Source organism: Cygnus olor, chromosome 25, assembly GCF_009769625.2.
Source record: "Cygnus olor isolate bCygOlo1 chromosome 25, bCygOlo1.pri.v2, whole genome shotgun sequence".
Taxonomy (NCBI): Eukaryota; Metazoa; Chordata; class Aves; order Anseriformes; family Anatidae; genus Cygnus; species Cygnus olor.
Genome location: NC_049193.1, coordinates 2,080,639 through 2,104,325, shown reverse-complemented (window position 1 = coordinate 2,104,325; position 23,687 = coordinate 2,080,639). Strand labels below are relative to the sequence as shown.

Below are 23,687 nucleotides of genomic sequence, written 5' to 3'. Positions count from 1 at the left end.
GGTAGGATGGAGCTGGATCAGTGCAAGCGGAGATTTGTGGGTAGTGTAAAGCTGTCAGGGTGATTTAGGGCTGGCTGGTTAAACTGTTTTATGTTCCCAGACAGTAAGTCGTAAGCAATATAAAAATTTCTATGAAGAGATGATCTCCCCTCATCACGCTGGATGTCATCTTTCCCAGGGTGATCTCTCCTTCCTCTAACAGGCTGGTATCACTGCGTGTTTATGCAGGAAAAAAAAACAGATTCTGGCAAATTGAAGAAATTGTGACAGTCGAGCCCCCGAGGGGCTTCTGTGTCCCCACGGTGGGGACCTGGCCCTGGTCACTGCATTTCGGCTGGCACGGGCTGCAAGGTCGGGCACTGGTGCTGCAGTCTGGGATGGAGGCCCAGAGGATGCTCCGGTTTTGCTGAGAACTGATCGTTTTGCAGCGCCTTCCTTAAGGTTTATGATCAATCGTTAAGGAGCTGTCGTTTTGGAGCTGTCGTCGGCTTGATCATCGCTGATCGATGCAGCCATGATGGTGATGGTGACTCCATTAGCTCAGTCCCTTGGAGCATGAGCATGTCTTAATTAAAGCTGATGGCCCCCGTGATGATTGTGGTGCCTGTGCACGGCTGGGGTGGCTGTCGGAGTGACCGTGCCCACCTCTGCGCATCGGCACACAAGAACTGTGCGGTGCTCGCCCTATGGGCCCTGCACTGACCTCATCCTAGTGCCTTGGAGGCAATTAGTGTTAGAGCAGGGCTGCTGCTTAATTGGGCTGGCTGTTTGCACCTGCAGTTAGGTTTCCTTCCCCCCTGCTGCCCCCAGGTTGTTACTGCTCCTTGTAAACTCACTCACCTTTTTCTACAGCTGTAGATTTATGAGGAATAACTTTTTGTTCATCACTGTGTCACCAGGAGCAGCACCATGAGGCCCTGGGATGTGGCTGGAGACCTGAAAACTAGGGGATTAGGATGGATGTGCTTGTTTAGGACTGCTCATGGCTGTGGGAAATCCGAGGTTTTTCCTCCTCTGTTCCCAACACAGGGCTCACTGCAGGAGCCATCCCAGTGGTCACAACCTGCAGCAGGGTTGGGGGCTCCCTCCCACCCTCCAAAATCAAAGGGAGAATATGACACAGTCTCTGAAATGCTCAAAAGGTGCAATTTCCATCTCTTCTCCTAGTAATTAAATGGTTTTGGGTGATCGGTTTCTCCACCTATTTGCAGCCCTGTTCTGGATGCCTTTGTTATTAGGCCTCTCCCTTTGAAAGGGGAGATTAATGGTGATGGGGACCAAATCCTGCAGCTCTGAGCGAGGCATCTCCTGTTTTCAAGTCATTGCTTGTCCCTGGGGCTCTATGCGGGCATCCAGCCCTGTCCCCTGTGAGGGTGACAACGGACTGAGCCCCTGTTTAATGTCACCAGGGATGTGGCACTTCTGCTTCCTGTGGTGGCTGTTCTCCATGGTGACACCTGGGCAGCAGCTCTCATGGCCCTTACAGGATGGGAATTTTGAGAATACTTAACTTCAAGCTACCTTTTTTTTGGAGGTGGATCAGCACTAAAATGAGGGGCAAACTATGTTTTGATGCCTTGTTCTGCTACAAAAAAAAAGGCCCTTAATTGAGTGTTTCCATCACTGAGATTTCTCCCAGGAGCTGGAATTAATGAAAGGGCAATATTGTTCTCTGCTCCTGAAACGGCAAGATTAAAGTAAGAGGAAAGAAAAGCTTAGGTGTTTGTCGGGAGCCCAGATAACATGATGAGACCAGACCTTGCCTCCACAGGGAAAATTGGGGTTAACCTTCAGCACTGTGGTAAAGCCTCCTGTGCCCTGCACTGCCACTCGCCTTCTCCTTGCACATGAACGGCATCGCTTGGCTCCCTGCTCCACCTTGCTCTTCTTACCCAAGTAAACGCAGAAATCTCCAGGAAGAATTCATTAAAATGAAATTAGTTCGTTAAAGGATCAAGGGAAGTTGTTTTAAAAATAAGTAAATAAAGCTCTGCAGCTTTGGCCAGCAGCAAACCCCATCCCCTTTGTGTGAGAACCCCCCCAGGGGGAAGTCAGCCCTTAAAATCTGTTATCTTAATCCCGAGCGGGGCCGGGAGCACGGAAGGTCAGCGCCTGCCTTCCTGCCCTCGCCGGCATCAACCCCAGGCGCTTGTTCCACGCCTGAGCCGTTCTGCTTATGGCGGGGCTCAAATTTCAGAGCAGGAAGAAAACCGATACACGTCCTCCAGGTGTATCAGTCCTGATCCTATCTGGCGTCTTTCACCCCCAAATTATACCCTAAATCCTCAGAGAACAAAGCCAGCCAGAAAGGCTCAAGGAAGTCTCATCAGTCCTGGGGGGAAGCTTCCTGCTGGTTTTTATCCCTCTGTCTCATCTCTCATTTATTTACGTGTTTTTTGCCAAATCTGGGCAGTATTTGCCAGGCTGCTTTTGGAGGCTAAAATTGGTGACAGCCCATTCCGGTTGTGTCTAGGCTGGGGAGGATTTTAACACTGATCTCAGTAGGTTTCAGAGTGATCTTTCCCTTCTGGTTCTTGGAGCCCATCCTCACAAGGAGCCCAGTGAAATTGGTGACATAGGAACACCTGTGCCCAAACTGGGCCAGACTGGTGGATGGGCGGGATGTGTGCTGGTAGCGGTGAGCAGCGTGGTGCTGGCTGTGGCTGCATCGTGCCAGGTGCCTGCTGCATGGCTGGGGGGTCACGGCAGCATCTGAGCCCTGCTCCCATGGGAGGTGGCTTTGGGCATTTCAGTCTGTGCCGCACGCAGCTTCCCACCACCTCCGGGATGCATCTCCCCAGTGCCACCGGCTGGACTGGCTGTGGTCCCATCCTGTACTGGTGCTGGCAGCAGCTGTGCCACCAGCTGATGGAGATGCTGGGAGAAGAGATGTGGAAGAGAAGCTCTTTAATTTCACTTTCTAATGTTATTTTTTTTTCTGCTTCCTGAGCCCCCTCCTTCTCCCTCTGCATTGCTGCTCGCCTGGGCTTCGGGCGCAGCTTGAGCAGGCTTGCTGGAGCAAGCCAGGCACTGCAGAGCTGCTGGGGGTTGTTTGGGGATCCTCCTTTGGGATTCGTCTCCCCTGGGATATGAGCCCTGCTGGGGGGAGGGAGTGGTGGCCGTGCCGGGGCAGGCTGCGACGTGCAGCCCCTCGCTTCCCCCCAGTCTGCGCCGGCCCCTTCTGCCCCCCAGCTCCTCGGCTCTCCCTGTTCCTGGAAGCTCTGCAGAGGGATGCTGCAGCCCCGTGGCTTTGCAAAGAAACATCTGCTTCTGTCAACGCTTCCTACTCCTAATGCTCTGCCATTAGGGCCCTGAATTTCATTAACAACCTGTGTCAGAAAATGATACCCGCGGGGTGCGTGCAGCACCTGGCGCAGCGGTGCCCATCAGCGTTGAATTTTTGTATAGCATCCTGCTCTCCTTGCAGAGCCTGTTGTTCCAGGCCCCCGGGCAGCCCCGTCCTAAAGAGGATGTTTTGGGAAGAAGTGGCCCCAGGCTTTGCTCCCTTGGGTGCTGTCACCGGGTGAAGCAGGTCCGGGACCTGGTGGGAGGACTCGTGCAGCATCCCGGAACAAATATAGCAAGCTATGCACCGGCTGGACCCGCGGCTGCGGTGCGGGGGAATTCCAGTGATCAGCTGCAGCTGGGCAGGGGAGGGCAGGAGGCGTTAATAGCGGTGGTCTGTAATCAGTACCTGCAATTAGCATCTTCTCCAGCTGGCCACAAAGGCCCGGCCATAAAACACCACGCTGTCGCACGCTGTGCTCTCTCTCCCGCCTCTTCATGTCATGCCTGCTTGGCTGTGGCAATGCCAGCCTCGCTGGGATGGACTCAGCGCCAGCCAGGGCAGGAAAATCATTTACTGGTGAAATTGGGCAAAATGCCCGGGGCTGGAGGAGTTGGGCCCTGCAGGAGCAGGGGGAAATGCCCCAAATTTGCCTGGGGTCATTGGGTGTCAGCCCCGTCCTCGTGGTCTTTACACCTCCGCGTTCCCCTCTGCTTAATGCTCGCTCGCGGTAACGCCAAACTGCTGCTGACATTAAACAAATTAATATCAGGTTTAAATAGCCTGCTGGGAGCTGGCAACAGGCGGGCCGGACCCAGCTGTCAATTCCAGATTAGCGAGTGCCTGGCTAAACTTACTGCTGCTAATGACCCTGAAAGCAATACCCTGTGCCCAGCACGGCAGCACGCTGCCACGGGGCACCAAAACGTGCAAATCCAGCCCAAAAGTGCCCTGTCTAGCTGCAGCTCCTCCGGGTTTTGGTGGTTTGCTGTTTGTCTCGGTTCTCGTTCTGCTCATACCTGAAGGAGACGGTTTTCTGCCCGCTCCTTTGAATTGTCTGCTTGAGGAAAGTATTTAAATTCCTCCCTGTTCTTACCTTGCTTTCATCCCCAGCCTGCACGGGGGTTGACAAGATTGTTTTATTTTTTTCTCATTTCACGAGCAGGTTCTTAATCAGTTCTCCCTTTAAAAGGCACTGTGCAATCAGGTCGTGAAACTCTCTTCCCGAGCAGCTACGGAGGCTGCGAGCTCAGCTCGAAAAGCAAAAAGCGTGGAGATGCTGGGGATGCTCGGGGATGCTTGGTTTCCCCCCAGCTTTGTGATGCAAACGAGGGGGAGGACGGCAAAGCTCGGGGGGGTCGCACAGAACCCCCTGGCACAGGAGGCTGGGGAAGCCCCTGCCCCGCTTCCAGCAGCCAGAGCCGGCGTCCCCCGGGTGCCCATCCCTTCCCGTCATCCCTGATGTCTTGACACCCACGCGGAGTTGGCTTTAATTTCCCTTTTAAGGGGGAATTGTGTTTAATGAGGAGTTTGGCGGCCAGGGGCAGCTCAAAGCGCTGCGCCGGGGATGCTGTGCTGGGGAGGGTGGGATCCTGCGGGGCTGGGTGGGTGGCTTCGGGGGGTTCTTGCTTTTAATAGAAAAAGGAATGAGCTGGGGGTGTGGGGTGAGCCCTGCATCTCCTTCCCGAGTCCTGAACCCCTTGGGGATGCTCCGGGGCTAAACTGGGTTGAAATCAGCCAAGGACTTGCTGTGGGGGATGCACACGGATGCGTGCGGGATGCACTTCCCAAGAGAACGAGATCCTGGGGTTTAGGGAGCTCTGCTCATCCCACCATCTATGCTTGCCCCTCAGGGAGGGGATTTTGGGGACTTATCCCCTGGAGCTCCCTAACCAGGGGCTGCTGCAGCCATCAATCCCCTCCCCAGGCAACCCCAGCAGGTCCCAGCCCAGCGGCACAGACCCGGCACAGCCTCATCCTGACCCCTTCCCCAAATCACCCTCCCTAATTGGAGGGGGGGGGGCGGGAAATCCTCGGCACTTGGAGGGGGCAGGTTCTGGGGGCGTGCAGCTGAAGCCGATTGCCGGCTCCTTCCTCTCTGCTCCAAGTTTCTTTGCTTTGGCAGCCCTGGAGTTTACTCTGCGCCAGCCTCGGAAAAGAAAAGAGCGCTTGTGCTTTGCTCCAGGGAAGGGGAGGAGGAGGAGGAGCGGGGAGAGGGGCACCGCAGCGAGGTTCCTCCGACCTCCCTCCCACCCGATTTTCACGTTAATCCCCGTCCCTGGGCCGGGACCTCAGCTGGGAGAGGCTGGGGCTGGGCAGGACGCGTGGGAGAGAGGCTCGCACCTCTGCGGGGCACGGAGCAGCGGGAGCGCTGCGCTTTCATTTGGGGTCCGAGGGGCTCCGTCCAGGCACGGCGGCGCTCGGCTGCGGGCGAGCCATGCAGCCGCGTTAAGCCAACGCCAAGGGAAGGGGAGCTACCAGCAGCGTGGAGGCGACGCGGCCGGATCCAAAATGCTGCTAGGTGAGTGAAAAGCAACTTTCCTTCCCTCGTTTGCGCCCGGCTGGGGGCATCCCGGTCGGTGCCCATCGCTTCGCGCTCCTCTGAACTGGGCAGATAGCGGAGAGCCGGCTGCGGGGTCGCTGCTCGTTTCGGTACGGAGGGCAAGGTTTAGAGGGAAGCTTCTTGCGTGTGTTCTGCGGAGCCCTCGGCGGCGCAAGGTCTGGGTTTTAGCCGGGTTTGCGGTGGCACCGCGCGTCCATCCCGTGGATGCGGGGCAAGGTCCGGGGTGTTCGTCCTGGGCATGTCCCCGGCTGCACGGATGGGATTCAAGTGTTCGTGCCAGCAGCCAGCTTTTGCTGAGTGACTTGAGCAAATTGAGATCGATCAATGCATGAATTGTTCCTTTATTGTTATTATTTTTATTTAAATCTTCCTGATTTCTGGGTAGCTCTGCTAAGATTATGGGGGGGGGGGGGGGAGGGGAGGGGGTCTCTTTTTCCCTTTTGCAGTTTTGGCTGTAGGCTTAACTCTCAGTAGTGAAAAATTGACATGGATTATTTGCTGCTGGGAAAGAGCTACAGAAATATGTGGAATTTAAGGAGCCTGGGCTCAGGAATGGGTGGCTGGTAAGAGGCTCAGCATCAAGCACAAATATTGGTTCACCTGTAGGGGCTTTTCTGTGCCCTGTCCTGCACCTATCGGGGTTTTGCAGTACCCAGTTGCCATCATTAGATTTTCTTCTTTTGAAGCAAATCAGATCCCTATTGTTCCCTATTTCCATCCTGCCTGAAAAGCCATTTAAAAGCTGTTCTTTTTCTTTGAATCGGCTCAGCCCTGTATCGTACACCCACAAACCAGTCCCCCCCCTGCCCAGGCACACATGCAGCCTTGTTCCTTCAGCTCCCAGCCTGCTAATCCTAATTACTTATGGGATTCAAGCAGAGTTTGATTCACTGCATCTTATTGATTTTTCCCAGGGCTGTTAAAAAAAAAAAAAAAAAAAAAAAAAAGGAGGAAGAAACGGGTTGCGGGCTGACACGGCTTTATTTTGTCCTTGCTCTGCGTCTGGGGGTCAGCTCTGACTCCTGGGCATCCTCCGGCTCCGTTTCGCCCGCTGCACCCGCACTGTGAGCGTTTGATGCTTTTCACGTGAAACGAGGCTGGGTGGGGAGAAGGTGGCAGGCAGCGCCTTTGAAGCAGAAGCAGTTAAAAAAGCTCACAAGGCTCTGTGGTGTTTGTGGCTTTCTGTCGTGGGGTGTTTTTTTTTCGGCAGGCTCAGGCTCATTGAGTTGAGCTGCGGCAGTAAGCAAAGTGTAACGCTTGCTCTCGCACCCATTTCACGCACAGCTTCGCGGCTGGGAATTTGGGAGCTTTTATTGTCATCAGCAAGAACTTTCCGCGCCGCTGCTGGAGCAAGGATGGGGCTTTGCGGGAGCCTCCAGCAGAGCCGTGCGCCTCGCTGCTGCCCGTGCCAGCAGGCTTTGTGCTGTGCAGGGCAGCTGGTGCTGTGCCCCTGTGCATGCGTGTGCACGTATGTGTGTGTGTGCACGCATCTATGCACACACACGCCTGCTATACTTTATCCCAGCACCATGCGTGGTGCTGTCTGGGGTTTTCTGAGAGCAGCAAATCCGGGGCAATCACGGATGTTATTGAACTGGCACATGTGACGGGGCTTGGCCGAGGTGCTGTCATTTTTTTTAACTACGGCCTTGCTCATCAGCTGTCTCGTATGGATCACTTTAATTTTTCTAATGGCTTGAAACATGGTCCTTCCTCCGTGAACTGTCTTTCCCTGTATTCCTGGAATGCATAACAGTATGTGGGATATCTATCTATAATGCTGCTCAGACAAAGCAGGTTTAACAACAACAAAAAAGTGAAGGTTGCTGTCTCAAATATGTAGGAAACGTTGTAAAGCCCCTAAAGCTTTAATTTTAATCTTTAAAATGCAGCAGACACACAGATGTGTTTGTACGTGCATGTACGGATATATGCGCAGACCGTACCCACTGCTGTAGCAGAATACTTCATTTAATTTTATTTTTCCTCAGTCTGCTTTCTTCTTCCTTAGCCCCTGGATAAGTTTCCAGGTCCCCTCAAATGGCAGAGCAAGGAGAAGGGATCAGCCCAGCCTCGCTGCCCTGTGCTGAGCCGGGATCGTGCTGCTCAGGTTAGGACCGTGCCTTGTGAAGTGCGTGCATGTGGCAAGGGTGAGGGCTTCTCACCCCCTCATGTTTCAAACGCCTCCTCAAGAAAAAGGTGAAGGCCCCGCAATGCCCTGAATTTCAACTTTTTGACTGAAGAAAAGTTATTTTCTTAAGATGTTGCAGCTCCGCAGTACGTTTGTAAAGCTGTAACCGGTCGGGATGCAAGCGCGCTCTCTGCCTAAGGTGACTGCTAACATTTGAAATTATAAATGCCACATTATTTATTTATTTTTTTATGCTCTGCTATAATACGCAAGCAGAGTTTTAAATCAGGATTTTGTGCTCCTGCTTTTCCCGTTCCCTGTTTTTGTTTGCACTTGTCAAATTCCTGCAGTTCTCCCAGCTCTGGGAGCTGCTGCCCAGCCTCAGTGAGCTCAGGACCACAGCAGGGACAAAGCCCCCTTACGATAAGGAGCAGCATGGTCCAAAGGTGTTGGGGGGCTCTTGGCTCTCTATGAGGTTTTTTCTTGCCTTGAAAATTAGGCACTGCGAGCGGCTTGCTGGGAAGTCACCCAGGTTGGAGGTAGAGGGAAGCACTGGGATGGGCTCGGGTGCGGTGCTGGGAAATGCTGGGCTCCCTGGGCAGTGGTGGTGCCCATGGGGGGACGCGGGGATGCTGCTGGGGTAGGTGATGAAGTCCTGGCCTGGGGGTGTCCCTGCTCCGTACCCCCAGGTTTCAGGGCTTGCTCCCGTGCTGCAGGGTAAAACTGGGGCCGTGGTGTTGCTTTGAGCTCACGATGGGTAAATGGTGACTTCTTTGCTTCTTGCTCCCTCTGGAAATCATCTTCTTACCCGTGTGCGCGTGGGCCCATGGGCACGATGCTGTCGAAGGGCGGTGTGGTTGGCAGACATCACAGGATGGCAGCAGTGGCTGCTTCCTCACCCTGCGCCCCGAACAGCTCTGGTTCAGTGCCCGGGTTATCAGAGCCGGAGCACGTTGGTCTCCGTCACCGCCGGGCTCAGGAAGAGGTCGGGGTGCGCTTCTGGCACAACAAGGAGCGCATTGTGCTCTGTCCTGCCCGGCCACTCCAGGGCCTCTCCATCTGACGGTGGAACTTTGCTTTTCCTAAGGTTGTTTTGGGTGAATTTTCCTGTAAACGCAGCAGTTGCTCTTATTCCTGGGGGCTTACTCTCAGAAATGTCCCGGGGAAAACATCTGTTCCCAGCTCTCAGCCGTTACCGACATCCCAGAGAGGCACTGGGGAGCCTGAGCCGGAATTCCTCCGGCAGCCTCCCCTCCGCAATATTTTTAGACCGAGCAGTCATCTCATCCCGACCTCCAGTCTGATACGGGCTAGAAATATCCCCGAGCCGAGGGCAAAAATCACTTTTTATTTAAAACGATTTTTAATTATACTTCACCTTTCTTGAGTAATGGATCGCCGACAAGTACTGCAAGCAGACGCCAACTTTTTTTTGAAGTTTCTGTGCAAATGATGCTCCCAGCAGCCTGCTGACAAGCCCTTTGCCAGCACCGGCACTTTGATGGGCCATTCCAGCACCCGCCGATGTCCTTAAGCTTGTAATTACTGCAGGGGCTGGGTATTTAACAGATTGTTTTTTGTTTTTTTTTTTTCCTTCTGTGGAGCGGGATGTTCGAACAAGTAGGCTGGCTGTTCCCACTCTTCTCCGAAGTGATTATATTAGCACGGTCCGGGTAGGAGTGGCGGAAATTACAATGAAATACTAGCAGTAGGAAATAAAAATCTAATTAAAAAATAATGACAGATGTGCGTCTGCTTCCAAACATTGAATATGACCAGGCTCGCCCCAGGGCAGACTTAGTGGAGGGTTATGTACTTCTGCAGCTGTCAGCGCAAGCATGACAGGCTCTGTTCTCAGGGCTGCTCTAAAACCCCAAAATAAGCAGAAAGCAGCAGGGGGGAGGCAGAGGGCTCTGACCTTTATAAAATTTGGGGGGGAAAGGGTATAAATGGGCTCTTTTACTGTCTTGGCTCCGGGCTGTGCCACCTGTCTGCAGGTGACCCTGGGCGCGTCCCTTGTCTCCCCGAGCCCTTGTCCCTTCCCGTTCCTGCTGCTGTCCCTCTCCTTCAGTGTCAAGGGAAGGGCTGGTCCCGCTCGCAGAGTGCCAGGGATGAAGTGTGGCCCGGTTCACCTGCCCCCAGGTGCTTCGTTAAAAGGAATCATTAATGATCCCTGCCATGGAGGAAATGCCACACAATGAAAAATGTGCCTTCGCTCAGAGGCAATTCAAAAGGCCGGTAGAGAAGGGAGCCCCGTAATTTGTTCCAAATTGGTTATTTTGCTGAAATGGTGAGAAAGCATCAATTTTGAGTCTTTTCTCCCTTTTCATTTCTGTCAGCTGCTCCCTGGCTGTAATGAATTGGGCTCGGCTGTAATTTTTATGATTTAAATGATGCTCAGAATAAAGGCTGAGCTAAGCTGGGGCTCCAGGTTTCCACTCAAGCTCCCTTTTGGAAATACCCTGTGCCCCTGATATCATTTCTAGAAGAGGAAGGCGATGATGAAGAGGGGAACACTTGAGGGAGCAGGGCTCAGATTAGAGGGCTTTTATTTTTTTTGCTCTTTTATAGCTATTTTATTGTATCAATACGCAGTGTTCCTGCCGTGGATCCTGTCCCCCCTGCGGCTGAGGTACCTTTTGAGGACCAGGTGCGTTGGCTGGGAGGCAGCTGGGTGTGGGACATCACGTTGTCCCTGCTCTTTTTCCTCACCAACAGGGACATTTCCCTTCTCTGCAGCCACACCGTGGTGAGCAAAACCCCTGCCTGCCTCTGATGAGGGCAGTGGGAGCGTTGCAGCCCCGGGCTGGGGTCACCGACGGGGGACAGATAAATGCTGTCCCCCCCCCTGCCAGCCCAGACAAACCGCCCTGTCTGTGCCGGGGCGTTCGCAGGGATGTCATCGGAGTTTATCTCGAGGCTGATTCCCTGCCAGATCGCGTCACGCAGGCAAAAGGATGTGACAAGGGGACGGAGGCGAGAGGTGGCGTGTCCCGCGTGGTGGCTGCGAGGGCCGGGGACGTGGGTCCCTGCGGTGGCAGCTCCGGGGGCTTCCTGCTCCTTGCTGGCACCCTGTGCTCTACGTGGCCTCGCAGCCCACCCAGACCCTTCTGCAAGGTCCTGAGTGTGTCCAGGCCAGAACTTGGGTGCCCAAAGAGGTGCTGGGAGGGCCCCAGCAGAGAAGGAGCAAAGCCCAGGGTGTCTGGGTGATACAGGGAGCTGGGACACAGCAGGGAGGCATATTGGGGTGCCCTGAGCTGGGGTGCCTGCTCCTCCTGTGACCCTCCAGCCTCATTGCAGTGATGCTGTGAGAGTGTGGACCCTACAGAAGGAGGCAGCCGTGCCTGGCCAGGCAGCAAACCCGGGGCTTGCAGGCGTCTTCCCCATCTGTCTGAGATGACATGGCGTTGAGTGCTGTCTCCCTCGCAGAGGGATGGCTCTTTCCTACATGAGACCGAGGCTTCTCACCAGCTTTTCTTCCTCCTCTGTGCACAGCAGAAATTAAATTGAACTGTCACCACCTTCGGGTGCCGAGGGATGCTGCTGCAGCGCCCGGCGGTGCCGCCGGTGCAGCGCTCATCGCACCCTCTGCGTGCTTGCTCTGCTCCCGGCCTCTGGCTTCATCCCGGTGCCATCCTGATGGGGATGGGGATCTGGGAGCAGGGACCTGTGGGGCAGCGTGCTGCTTTCCTCCCTGCAGCCCCTTGGGTCTGGGAGTGCAGGATTTGGGAGCAGAGGCATGGGGCTGGGCACCGGGGGGCCGGTGGGCTTGGGAACCCAAAGGGGATGGAGCTCGCTTTTGTTAGCGGCTTTGGGAGCACGAGCAGCTCCTTCCCTGCTCCAAAAGCATGAGTCATTCCCGAGAGATGAGGTTAAAAATCTTAATGCATAGAAGAAAAACAAAATCCCACAAATAGGTTTGGACTCGGGGCTTTAATATCTTTTGGGGTAATACGGTTGGCTTTTCTGTTCAGCTTCTTATAGATGAAAAAGCAATAATGGGAAAAGAAATCTATGGGGAAAAAGCAGCCCTAGGATGTGGGGCTGGTGCTGGCCCCAGCCTGACCCCCCCGGGCAGCAGCTCGGTTTTGGTTTTGCCTTTGAAGGCACGGGGCGCGAGTGGAAACTGGCTCACGAGGCAGCGGCCGCCCGTCGTGCCATGCTGATGATAAATGTGCTCGTGCACATAGGTCACCTGCCTGCCGAGCTCTCCAGGCATGTCGCGGCGGAGAAAAATAGCGATGATTAAATCAAATCAAGGCTTCTGCTGCTGCATGGGAGTAAATGGAAATATTGTGATTGACTCCTGACCCCCCGATACCCCTTTGCAAAGGTAAAGGGCAAATTAATTACTGTCCTCTGTGGGGTGGTACATGCCCTGGGCAGGCAGCTCTGGTCCCTTCCATCGTCCCAGCTGATGGTTATCATGCAGGTTGTGGGGTACCCAAGCCCTGGGGGGGGACAGGAGCTGCTCAGCCCCCCCCGTATGGATGCTGCTGTGTACCAGACGCTTGTACCAGCAGCTTGGGGGAGCAAAGTCCAGCAAAAACATCCTGGGTGCCTGGAGAAAAGCATGCCAGGCACGTCTGTTTTATCCCCAAGGACATCAGTGCCTAAATCCCAGGGGACCCTTTGTAGGGCTGTTTGCCCCCCCCCCAAGACCCGCCAGCTCTCCTGGCTGTGCTGAGAACCGAGCTGGGAGCCCCTGCTGCGAGGAGGCCGAGCGCTGCCGTGTGTTTGTTTGCCCCGCGGCGTTTCGCTGCCCTGCCTGTTCCACCTTGCCTCTCGTCTCAAGCTGGTTTTGTTTCCCTGCTGCCGATTTATTTATTTATTTTCACGTGGCTGCCTTTAGCTCGCGACAGTTGGAAGCAACTGGGGTTGCTTCTGGTGCTAATCAGGTATCGGGCTTGGTGCTGGTCTTCCTCCTCCTCGTCCTCCTCATCCTCGTCCTTTTGGTCCAGGCTCTGGTGGCTCCCCTGAGGATGCAAAGGGCAGGAGCAGCCTGTGGGGTCAGACTGGGCTGCTCCCTCTGGAAATAGGGTGGAAATGCAGCCTGCTGCTGGCCCAGACAGCCCAGCTGACTTCTGCACTTTTGTCCCCAGGAGCTGCAAAGCAGAGGATGCAGCAGCCTGAAAATTGATTAAAAACCTTAAGTCCTCTTTTCTCACTTGCATTAGCACAAGAATAAATAGTGCATATTTTCAGCTCCGGAAACCCGGTCTCTGGTTTCACCCAGCTCCTGTAAGCATTAACCCTGAGCCAAGGTGGCCGGGCAGGAATGTCCTGAGAGCAGAAAGGAGCCTCTTGCCCCGGGACATGTCGAGAAGCCTGAAGAGAGAGGAATTTACTCCGGGGCCGCCCGCCATCCCCTCCCCGGTGTGCGGAGCCAGGTACAAAGCAAGTCCTAATCCAGGCACATACCGTGGGGCCGCAGTGCTTATTGGGGCCTGACTCTGCACCAGCAGCAGGTGGAGGCAGGGCTGAGAGCATCCTCTGTGGGCACCGAGCACTGTGGACCAGGGGCAGGGAGGGTCCCTTGGTGGCTCCTGCAGGACGTGGGTGCTCTTTGGGGTTTTAGTGGCCTCGGGAGTCTTGTTTGGAGGACAGCAAGGGTAGCAGAAAATCCTTTTTTTTTTTTTTTTTTTTTTTTTTTTGGAAGAAGTTGAGAGGCTCTAAATTGCACCCGCATTTAATGCTGAAAGATTTTTGGTGTAAATGGAGCCCTGTGTTTGCTGGATATCACTGGGGTGGAGATGCCAACACAAGTCCCATAGCTCCAGGCCACCAGCAGATAACGGGGTCTCAGCAGCAGCTCGGGCTGCCCCCCAGTGCAATGGCAGCAAACGGACTCATCCCAAATTTTTGTTCAATGCTTGTGGCAGGGCTGGAGGGCTGCTTTGCCCACAGCTGCCCGCTGAAGCAGTGCTCGTGTCCTGGCTCTGCCTGCACCTCCCTGGCTCTGCCCAGACCAAGGTGGGTGCAAAGCCTCCTGCACCGTGTCCTGCTGCGTGCGCCCAGCCTGGGGGCGTCCCAGGGGGTGCCACAAGCTGGGTACCCCACACCCATCACCATTTCCCCCCCGTCCATCCTGCAGGAAAGCATCCCACTGGGGATCACAAGCAGCGCATCCCCAGGGACCGCAGCCCATCGCCCGGCCGCCGTGGCCACCGTGGCCGAACCGTGGCCACCGCCACGCGGCCTTCCCCGTTCCCGGCTGCCGCTAGTGGCCACTGCCGCCGTTGGCTGCCGGGAGCATCGGTGGAGCCAGACAGTCCTCGCAGCAAGATGGCTGCTCCCATGCTGCCGTGAGCACGGGCGGCAGCCGCAGGCTTTGTTCCCGCAGCCGCCGCTGCGCTCGGGGCCGCGGCAGCGCCCGCGGGGCGCCCGCCCCATGCATTGAGCGGGGAGCCCCGCCGGGGCGGGGGGGGGGGGAGTATATGTGTGAGTGTGGTGCTTTGCCCCGCATCTGGGGGATTATTTTATTTTTTTTGGCTTTGCGTTGTTTTTCTGCGCTTGGTTGTTTTCTTTTTTTTAAATCAGATTTTTTTTTCCTATATAAAAACCAAAATCTTGGGAAGTTTGCAAGCCCCCTGGCCCCAAAGCTCATGGCAGCGGTACCATGGTACGTATGTGTAGAGGGAGGGTGGGCGTGCGGGGCCGGGGAGCTGGGGGAGTTGCATGCGGCTCTGCTCACACTTGGCAAAGCTCTGCCTGGAGCCGGGCGGGCATTTCAGTGACACGGCCAGGGCTGAGGGGCCTGGGGCATGCGCGTCCCAGCAGGGGCTCCTTGTCTTGCAAAAATAAATCCTGCCCAAACTTCCTTACAGACAGTGCTCCTGCCCAGCCTGTGTGCTCCTGGCGGGAGCTGCACATGCAGGAGCTGGGGTGCAATATTAACACCCCTGCTTCCCAGCTGAATTCCGCCCCCTCCAGCACGCTACCTGCTCCTGAGGACACACAGTGCTAAAATCTCCCCGCGGGCAGCAGCAGGGGCAGCGGAGCCAGCCCATGTGCACGGGGGCTGCCCCAGGGCGCACAGGATGCGGCTGCATCGCCAGCAGCCCCTGCACTGTCCCCTGCCCTGCCCCAGCGGGGCTGCATGGGCCCTGTGCACCCCCAGACCCATCACTGATATGTGTGTATATATATAGATATATATATATATTTTTTTTTTTTCTGTCCAAGGACGAGTTTCTTGCTGGGACGAGTGCCTGGGTGCAGTGTATAGACGTGGTTGGTGACGGCAAGGGGACAGTCTGGGGACTGTGCACTGTCCCTGCTGCGGCCAGGGCACCCAGCTCGATGCCCACCCAGCCTAGGGGCTCGGGGCTCAGGGCAGCTGGGCACCAAGGCCACGAGCCAAGTTTTGGAGCCTGCACAAGGCACGGGGGGGGGGGGGGGGGGGGGGGGCACCAGGGCGCTCCCCACCCAGACAGAGCCTGCGTTCCCCGGGGAGCGTCCAACAGGCGCTGGCAACCGCAGAGGAAACATTTAGCAAGACGGGGCTTGGCTCCGGCTCTCACAAAAGCCCTTGCAGTTTCCTAATTAACGGACTGCAGAGCAGATGCACTTAGTGGCTGCGGGTGAGGCTTTTCCACCGGCCTGAGGAGGACGAGGCTGCAACAACTTTGCACGCGATTGCCCAGTGCTGGGAATCACCCCCTGACCGCTCCCGGCTGCACCGTGCTGCAGAGGCGTGCGGTGAGGAGGGAGGCTTGGCTCTGGGGAGCGAAGCAAGCAGTTACGTTAAATAGGCTTAACGAGGAAAGGGAATCTGTATGCCTGTTGCAAGCCTGGACAGCTTTGCATTCCCTGCGTCAGGAGGAAGCTCGCCCCTTCCTCACCCTCTCGATGAAGGGTGTTTTGCAGCCCCCGGGGGGTGGCAGGGTGCAGGGGACAAGGGTCTGAGGGCAGCGGTGCGGTGCCAGCGATGCCGCGGGGTGGCTGCAAGCAGAGCAGAGCTGGGGGCTGGGGCATTGCTCCAGCTCCAAATCCTGAGGCTTTCCACGATGGCTGTGGGAATGGCTCCAGTCCTTGGGGGTTTTGTTCTTTAGAAAAACCCCAAATCCTTGTGGGTTTCTCAGTGAGTTACACTGAGTGTTTCCTGGCTTGCACTGGCGACCTGCTGCCGAAGTCTGTTTTCTTTCCTTTTCCCCCCCCGCTTTGGTTCTCTCCCCTTCCCCACTCTGCACTGGGTTCCTCCTCCTCCCTTTATTGAGGCTCAGTTTGATTTTTCAGTCCTGTTCCTGAAGGAATACAAGGATTGGTCTGGGTGGGGCTTAAGTACAGGTAGGGAGTTACGCGGCTGCTTAAATACTTGAGCTAACTGGTTTAAAGACATGCTCAGGTGCTTTGTAGCCTCCTGTAGATGCTGGAGAGTCCTGGCTCTTCCTCCACTCTTCCCCACCCTTGGGAACAAGCCAGGCTGGTGGCACTGGCTACGCAGGGAGCACTGTCTGTACCTGACCCCAAAGCCAGTGCAGGTTCGGTGGCTTCCTGAAATAAAGGCAAGCAAGGAAGGAATGAAAACGCGCACACGCAGGCCCTTGGCATGTGTTTGAGTTGGTCCTTGGCCTCAAAGCCATCTGGGTTCAGCTCAAAATCTGGCCAGGACAAGGCTCCCTGCAAGCCTGGGAGATGCTGCCTACCCGAGGAGGTGAACAAGGTGCTTCAGTCCTTCCTGGCAGTTTGGGGAATCGAGTGTTTTCTCCTCGGGGGGTCAAACACTGATTTGTAACATTTTGTTGAAAGCCAGCTTTGAAGCTTCCATACCCTCCAAACTTTGGCTGCAGCATGAAGGTCTGGTCTGGTTGGGAGTGCATTCAGACAGCCCTGTGGTCAGGTGAAGGACCATGCTGTGCATGCGGGTCCCACCACAGGCACCTAGAGCTTCTGGGGACACCAAAAGAAGTGCTCAGGGTCCTGCCCTCCGAGCACCCCTGCCACCGCCGTGTCACCGCAGCTCCCCAATAGCAGGCAAGAAAAAAAAAATTAGCAAAGCCTGAGGATTGCGAGGGCCCTAATCCCTTTCCCCTTGTGTCTCTTTCGTCTCCAGTCGAACCAGGAAAGTGGTAATAGACCTTCCTTACTAAATTAAATGTAGAGGCTGCTCCTCCAAGGCACGTTTCAGTTCAACCGTAGTGTTTGATTTCCCAGCCACAGCAATATGGTGCCTCCAGGGAAAAAGCCAGCTGGGGAAACTTCTAATTCCAATAAAAAGTGTAAGCGCTATTTCAATGAGCACTGGAAGGAAGAATTTACCTGGCTGGAGTTTGACTATGAGCGGAAACTCATGTTTTGCATAGAGTGTCGGCAGGCGCTGGTGAAGAACAAGCACGGTAAAGCGGAGAACGCCTTTACCGTGGGCACGGACAACTTCCAGCGCCATGCCCTGCTGCGGCACGTCACCTCCGGCGCCCACCGCCAGGCGCTGGCGGTGAACCGGGAGCAGCTGGCTTTCGAGGCCCGCGTCCACGGCCACCCGGAGCTGCGCTCGGTCCTCAAGGTGGAGGTGAACCCGGCGAAGGTGGCCATCCTCACCACCGTCTACTGGATGGCCAAGGAGGAGATCCCGGAGGAGAAGTGCTCCTCCCTGCTGGACTTGCAGAAGTTCAACCTGTGCCAGGCGCTGCTCGCCTCCGAGCACAGCGAGTACTACCACCCCAGCAGCGTCAGGGAGATGCAGGTGTGTACGATGGGCTGGGGGTCTCTTCGCCCGTGGTGTTCGGTGGCTGTTTTGGGGCTGGACCGTGCTGTGAAGCTCCCGTGGCACGCAGCAAAGAGGTTTTGGGGCTCGTGCTGGGAGCTCCGCGCTTTGCAGCACCCCTGAGCTTGCGTTGTGTCTGGCATCGCCGGATTTTCTTCAGCTGCTGCATGTGTGAACAGGAGCCTTAGGCACATGCTCCCATCCCATGGGCTGGGGCTGGAGGCGAGTGTGTGCTCTGCCTCACCAGGGCCAAAAAAAATGCATTTTTGCAGCAGGGACTGCGGGAAGCAAGGAGAGACAAGATCATAGCCAGCTCCTTGGCTGTTCTGATCCCACCTGGATGGGTGCTGGAGCCAGGCGATCGTCCAGCTTTCCCATATTTTCAGTAGAGACTGACAGCAAGTGCTTCCACATTAAAAAATAATAAACATGGCACCTTGCTGGTGTCATTCCCTGATCTGACAACTCAGGAGGACGAAGGGGCTAGAGAAAGCAATGGGCTCTATCGAGGGAGCCGGGGGCTCTCAGCCATGTGTGTGCCTTAAGAGAACACAGGGATTGGGAGCAGCCACTCCTGCTGTCAGAGCGTGATGCCCATCGCTGCGAGTTGCTGCTGCAGGCTCGAAGGATGAAAGCTCGGGACTTCAACTGGCATGCCAGCACAGTGGGCTTTTCCTCTTTTGCCCTAAACCGAGTGATCAGAAAGATCGAGTAGCCAGAGAGTTTAGAAAGGATACATATATTTTTTTTGAATTTTACAAATGGTTCATGCCTGTTAAAATCAAATTAATTTTTCAGTGAAGCTTGGCAGTTTGCCAGGCTTTTTAGATATATAAGGAGCCCTATTTCAGTGCAGATAGGCTAAATCCACTAATTAGATTTCTCAGCCTGGAGTGCTACTTACAGCGTTTGCACTTGCAGAGAAAGTTTTCCCTCTGAACCGGCAGCATTTCCATGAAATGGCTAAAATGGAGCAAAGAAGGGAGAGATGCCCCAAAGTTTTATTACCGCTCCTGCCCATGCTTTGCTTGAAAAGCACTAAAGTGACAGAGTCACAGCTGAAGAAGCAGGGGTTAGGTGTCTTAATGAGCTCCTGGCACAGGCAGGGTCTTGGGAGCCCTGAGGAAGTGGGGAGGGAGGAGGATGCAGGGAGCTGGCTGCCTTCAGCCCACAGCAGATGACCTTAACTCGCTGCTTGGGATGCGGCCAGAGGAAACAGGAGGCAGCATATTAGAAAAGAGAAAGCAATTTCCAGCAGGGAGTTGACTTGTATATACAACTCGCACAGCATTATAAGGCCAAAATTGCTTTTGAGGTCTGCGGACACAACCATAATATAACCTGCTCTTGCAGTGTGATTCAGCGCTCGTGGCTGCTTTAAGTGCTATTGCTGTGCACTTGGATGGAACGGAGCAAAAAGCGAGCCACAGCAAGTTGTGAGCTGAATGGTGGGACACGGGAGCATTGCATGGCTTTAAATAAGGTTTGCAGAGATGCTTTCCGTGGCTCTTTCCATGAGAAAGCTGGGTTTGGTACTCCCGTGCCAAACAGCCGTGACTGATGGACTTGCTCCATGTTTTAAGCTACAAATTAGGGAAATATTTTCATCCAGAAACGGGTGCTAAAACATTCCAATTTCAAGCATGTATCTGAAGTTGCAGTTCAAATGTGCCGATGTCTCATTGACTTCCTCTAGCTCCTAAAAATACCTGAGGGACCGAAAGCAGAATTTGCCAACATCTGAATTCAGGGTTTGAGAGCAATTTGTAGGCACTTGCATTTAAGATCCCCAGCTGTTGCACCTAAATCAGCAAGCAGCTTAAAACATGAGCAAAAGTGGCTTCGATTCCTCCGGGCAATGCTTTGCTTTGAAGGCGGGTGCCCAGTGGCCAGTGGGAGCCAAGCACGTGCTTAGGGGCTTCTCAGATTTGGGACCTCGCGCTGCTTTTGGGGAGATCTGAGCATGGGTGCCTTGCAGCTTGTTTTGCTAGGGGTGCTGCACATCTCCCATGTGCTTTTAAAGTTCATTTGTATTTCTCTTTCCCTCCCCACCTGCCCTGCGCATCCTTAACTGGCTCAGGCAGCGATCGCCAAGGTCCTGCACAATGAGGACAGGCACAGGATAAAAGCCTCGCCGTTTGTCGGGCTGGTGGTGGACGAGACGGTGGACGTGCTGGAGCACCGCAACCTTGCCATGTTCACCACCACCGTCTCCCCCTGCAACGGGCAGACCTCCACCACCTTCCTGGGGAGCTTCGAGCTGCCTGCTGGGGAGGCCTCCACGGTGGCGGGCAAGGTGGGTGAGGTGATGCGCTCCTTCGGCATCCCCACCATGAAGATCACCTGGCTCAGCGCCGACAGCGCCTCGCTGGTGGCTGAGCGGCTGAGCGGGGTGGGGACAGCGCTGAGCTCCCTCTGCCCACTGCTCACAGAGATGCACTGCCTGTCCCATGGGAGCTCCCTGCTGCCCACCCAGAGCATCGTCAGCATTGAATACCTCCAGAAGTACGAGACCACTGTGGACGCCGTCTACAGGCTCTACTCGAGCTTCAGGGGGGAAAGCAACAGCCTGCAGGAGCTGCGGAGCGTCCTGGACCTCTGCGAGATAGACCTCGGGAGCCCCAAGGCCATCCACTGGACTTCTATTTTCCCAGCTGTGGAAGCCATCGATTCCTCGTGGCCCACATTGGTGCTACTGCTGGAGAGTGAGGCAGAGCGGTCACCTGTGGCCCTTGGCCTCTGCGAAGAGCTCAAGAAGTTCCAGTTCGTGGCCTTCACCAAGATCCTCCTGGATGTCCTCCCCATCTTCCAGAAACTCAGCCGCTTTTTCCAGATCGAGGACTTCGACCTCTCCATCCTGAAACCCATCGTCTCCGCCACGGCCACCACCCTGCAGGCCCAGAAGAGCGCCAGCGGCCAGAACCTCCAAGAGTTCCTCAACGAGATGAACGAGCACCCGCGGGACGACCGGGAGGGCGAGAGACGTCTTTACTACAAGGGCGTGGAGCTGGCTAACTGCTCCAAGGTGCACCTGAAGCACTTCGAGCACCTGAAGGAGACCTACCTGGAGAGTGTGCGGGGCAATCTGCTGGACAGGTTCCCCAGCAGCGTCCTGGAGGCCGTCAGCTCCTTCTCGGCCATCTTCAACCCCAAGTGTTACCCCCAGTCTTTGGAGGACATTGGCAGCTATGGGGTCAGCGAGCTGAATTTCCTCCTGCAGGCCTACTCCCGGGTGGTGGTGAGCGAGAGGGCCCTGAGCGATTTCCCCCTCTTCAAGCGGATCGTCTTCAGCCTCAGCCAGCTGTCCTTCAAGGACCTCTGTGTCAAACTGGTTTACAGCAACTCCGAGATGCACGAGCTCTTCCCGGACTTCGCCATCCTCGCGGCCATCGCCTTGGCCTTGCCGTTGGGTTCGGTCCTGGCCGAGAAGATCAGTCGGGGCCGGGAGCTGCTGAAGCGCGGCCGGTCGCGCTGCGTGAAGGACGAGGGGCTGTCCGACCTCATGAAGATCGCCATCGATGGGCCAGCCGTCAACGAGTTTGACTTTGCGTTGGCCATCGAGTACTACGAGAGCATGCGGGAGTCTGGCTTCATCGTGGCGCAGGTGAAGTGAGGGGTGGCTGGCGAAGGCAGAGCCCTGCGGGCAGGAGCCAGGTCCTACGGCAGCCCCGAGCACCTCCTCCATGACTCCTTCCCCATCACCAGTCACCGCAATGACGGTGGCCGGCTCCGCACTGGGAAGAAGGAATGGGATGCTCCACAAAGCCATGCCGACCCCACTGCTGCCCTTCATCCCCCAAAGTAGATGTCTGAATTGGCCAGAATCTCAAATCCTGGAGGTGTTCCTCTTGGGTGTCACCTCAGATGAAATTCCACCTTGCGATGAGGCCTTTCCAGGGTGTTGGTTTTAATTTTTTTTAGGGGAGATGAAAGCAAATCTTCTCCTGAGCTCAAATGTAACATTGCCTTTGCACAATATCTGGCAGCTTTTACTTAATACTCTGCAAAAATATCTGTTTTTTGTTATTTTGGAGCCTCGAGAATGAATGCAGAGAAGGCAGCGCATCTCTCTAGCTCTGTGGCAAACCCAGAAATGCCTGGTGGTGTCTTGTTGGTATTCCTTGCACACGGCACAAGGTATTTTTAGCAGTGGCATCGAGTCATGATCATTTCAGAAGCAAGCGATTTGAAGAACGGTATTGTAATCACTGAGGAAATAGTAACTTTTAAATGCATCATTGTGTATATATGTGTATGTATATATATATAAATATATATATAAATATATATATATTAAAAAGATCTACCTTAACTTTCCTAGTGTTTAATGTACAAAGATATCTAAAAGGACTTTTTTTGCAATGACAGAATAAATTATAAGCAAGGGTCCAAGAAATAGTAGTGAATTCCTTGTTTTTTCAAAATGGCATCATGTCCTGAAGCTCCCTTTGCAGTCTGAGCATTCTGCAACCTTGCAACCAAAGAAAGAGTCTTTTAACATCTATTTTGGGACAGACTTGGGTTCATTTAGCCTGGTTTCTTTCTTTTAACCCTTCCTTCACCTTGAAGTGAGCGAAGCCTTGGCAAACTCCACGGCAGACAGGTGGGACGGGTGCCTTTGTCACCAGGTTTAGTGCCCATGCATGAGCCTTGCAACTGAGTCCTAATGGAGCGCGTGCTGCATGCTGTGCCCTTGGGTGTTAGGTGGGATAATGCTGTGGTTTTTTAACTCGGAGGGATGTTTTCTTTAGTTCTGTAGGGGTGGGATGAAAAGATCCTTCGTACTGATTTTAATTTGCAATAAAGTCAAAGCAGCAGCCCAAAGCAACCCGTCAGCTTAACGCTCCAGCGTGTGGGGAGCACCGTGTCTCTCTGCTGGATTCAGCTCACCTCCGCTCCCAGGTAAGTTCGCACCATCCCCAGGATGCACAGTCTGGCAGGATTTGACCCAAATGCCCATGATGCTGGTGGTCCGAGTTCACCCCTTGCCTTTGCCTCGGGCTGGCACTTGCGCTTGGGAACTGGTATCGGTGCCAGAGCAGGCAGCACAGAGCATCCCTACACCCAGGAGAAGGGGAGACACTTTTTGGGGGCTCTATGGGTGCTGAGCAGGGAAGGGAGGTTGCTGTGCTCTGCCAAAAACAGTCCTGCTGTGGGGACAGCTTAGGTTGAGGAGCAACAACCCTGCACAGCAGGTGCAGCATTGCTGTCTCCAGCATCTCGCATCTGCTGCTCTGAGGTCCAGGTCGGGTTCACTGCGTTCGGCTGCTCGGGGAGTCAGAGGCAGCGCAATCCTGATGTTCCTAAAACCAGGGCAGTCTGTCCCAAGTGGTGCAGGTGCTCCCGGGCTGTTTCGGGTGCTGTGGCCGTGGTACAGCGATATGACCCTGGTCTTGCTCCTTCTCCCCTCTTCCACAGCCCTTGGCACCACGGAGCGCACATACGTGCGTTTCCCAGCTGGAGAAATAGCCGGAGCGAATTCAGTCCACGCTTGGCCAGAGACAAAAGCTTTAAAGCCCTGGGTGAGGAATTTGAGACACCACCAAAATTTGCTGAGAACACCTACCGAACGAGAGGGAGCCAGGCTTTCCGTGTGAATAAACAGCTCCTGTCTCCATCTGTCTTGTGCAGACTCCGCGCCAGCTGCTCTCTGAAGGCAGCCCCGTGTTTGTTTGCAAGATGGGTCCTTGGCAGCTCCTCGTGACAGTATGAAAAAACCCGCAGCGGTGTCGCTGCCGCTCGCAAAGGCACGGCTCAGAGGTTCGTGCAGACGTAGCGTTGGAGCACCGCAGTTGCTCTCAGCAGCCTGGCAGGGGTTCAGGAGGGAATCGACCGCAGAATTGCGCCCGCGCGGTGAACGGGGGCTGAGTGAGGTTGCAGGGGGAGGCTGCGGGCAGCGGTGGGCCCCGTTCCTGTGGGGGCTTGGTTAAACAAAGGTCTGAAAGGCATTTTTAAATCCCAGGGGCTGCTCTGAGACTCGGCTGCCTCATGGGGTAGGGCA

General features: G+C 55.1%; 2 protein-coding genes across 5 annotated transcripts in view; both read left to right on the top strand.

Moving 5' to 3' along the window:
* ZNF385C (zinc finger protein 385C) overlaps nt 1-23,687 on the top strand; it is a 76,273-nt gene that overhangs the window by 33,670 nt on the left and 18,916 nt on the right. Inside the window, exon 1 of one of the 4 annotated variants that reach the window (XM_040536789.1) lies at nt 5,388-5,807. The exons of the other annotated variants lie outside the window; for them this stretch is intronic. Coding sequence (XP_040392723.1) covers nt 5,798-5,807 — 10 coding nt within the window. The 5' untranslated portion in view covers nt 5,388-5,797. Of the gene's footprint in view, nt 1-5,387; nt 5,808-23,687 lie in introns of those variants that run through there. 4 annotated transcript variants of the gene reach the window in all.
* Nucleotides 14,253-22,061, top strand: C25H17orf113 (chromosome 25 C17orf113 homolog). Its single transcript, XM_040536721.1, has 3 exons — nt 14,253-14,602; nt 17,036-17,665; nt 19,767-22,061. The coding sequence occupies exons 2-3, from the start codon at nt 17,147-17,149 to the stop codon at nt 21,297-21,299; spliced, it is 2,052 nt and encodes a 683-aa protein (XP_040392655.1). The 5' UTR covers nt 14,253-14,602; nt 17,036-17,146; the 3' UTR covers nt 21,300-22,061.

Bases quoted from the DNA above. Each gene is read 5' to 3' on its own strand.
- C25H17orf113 (XM_040536721.1), top strand. From the start codon at position 17,147: ATGGTGCCTCCAGGGAAAAAGCCAGCTGGGGAAACTTCTAATTCCAAT. The intron at 17,666-19,766 runs GTGTGTACGATG...TAACTGGCTCAG, and splicing joins GCAGCGTCAGGGAGATGCAG to GCAGCGATCGCCAAGGTCCT.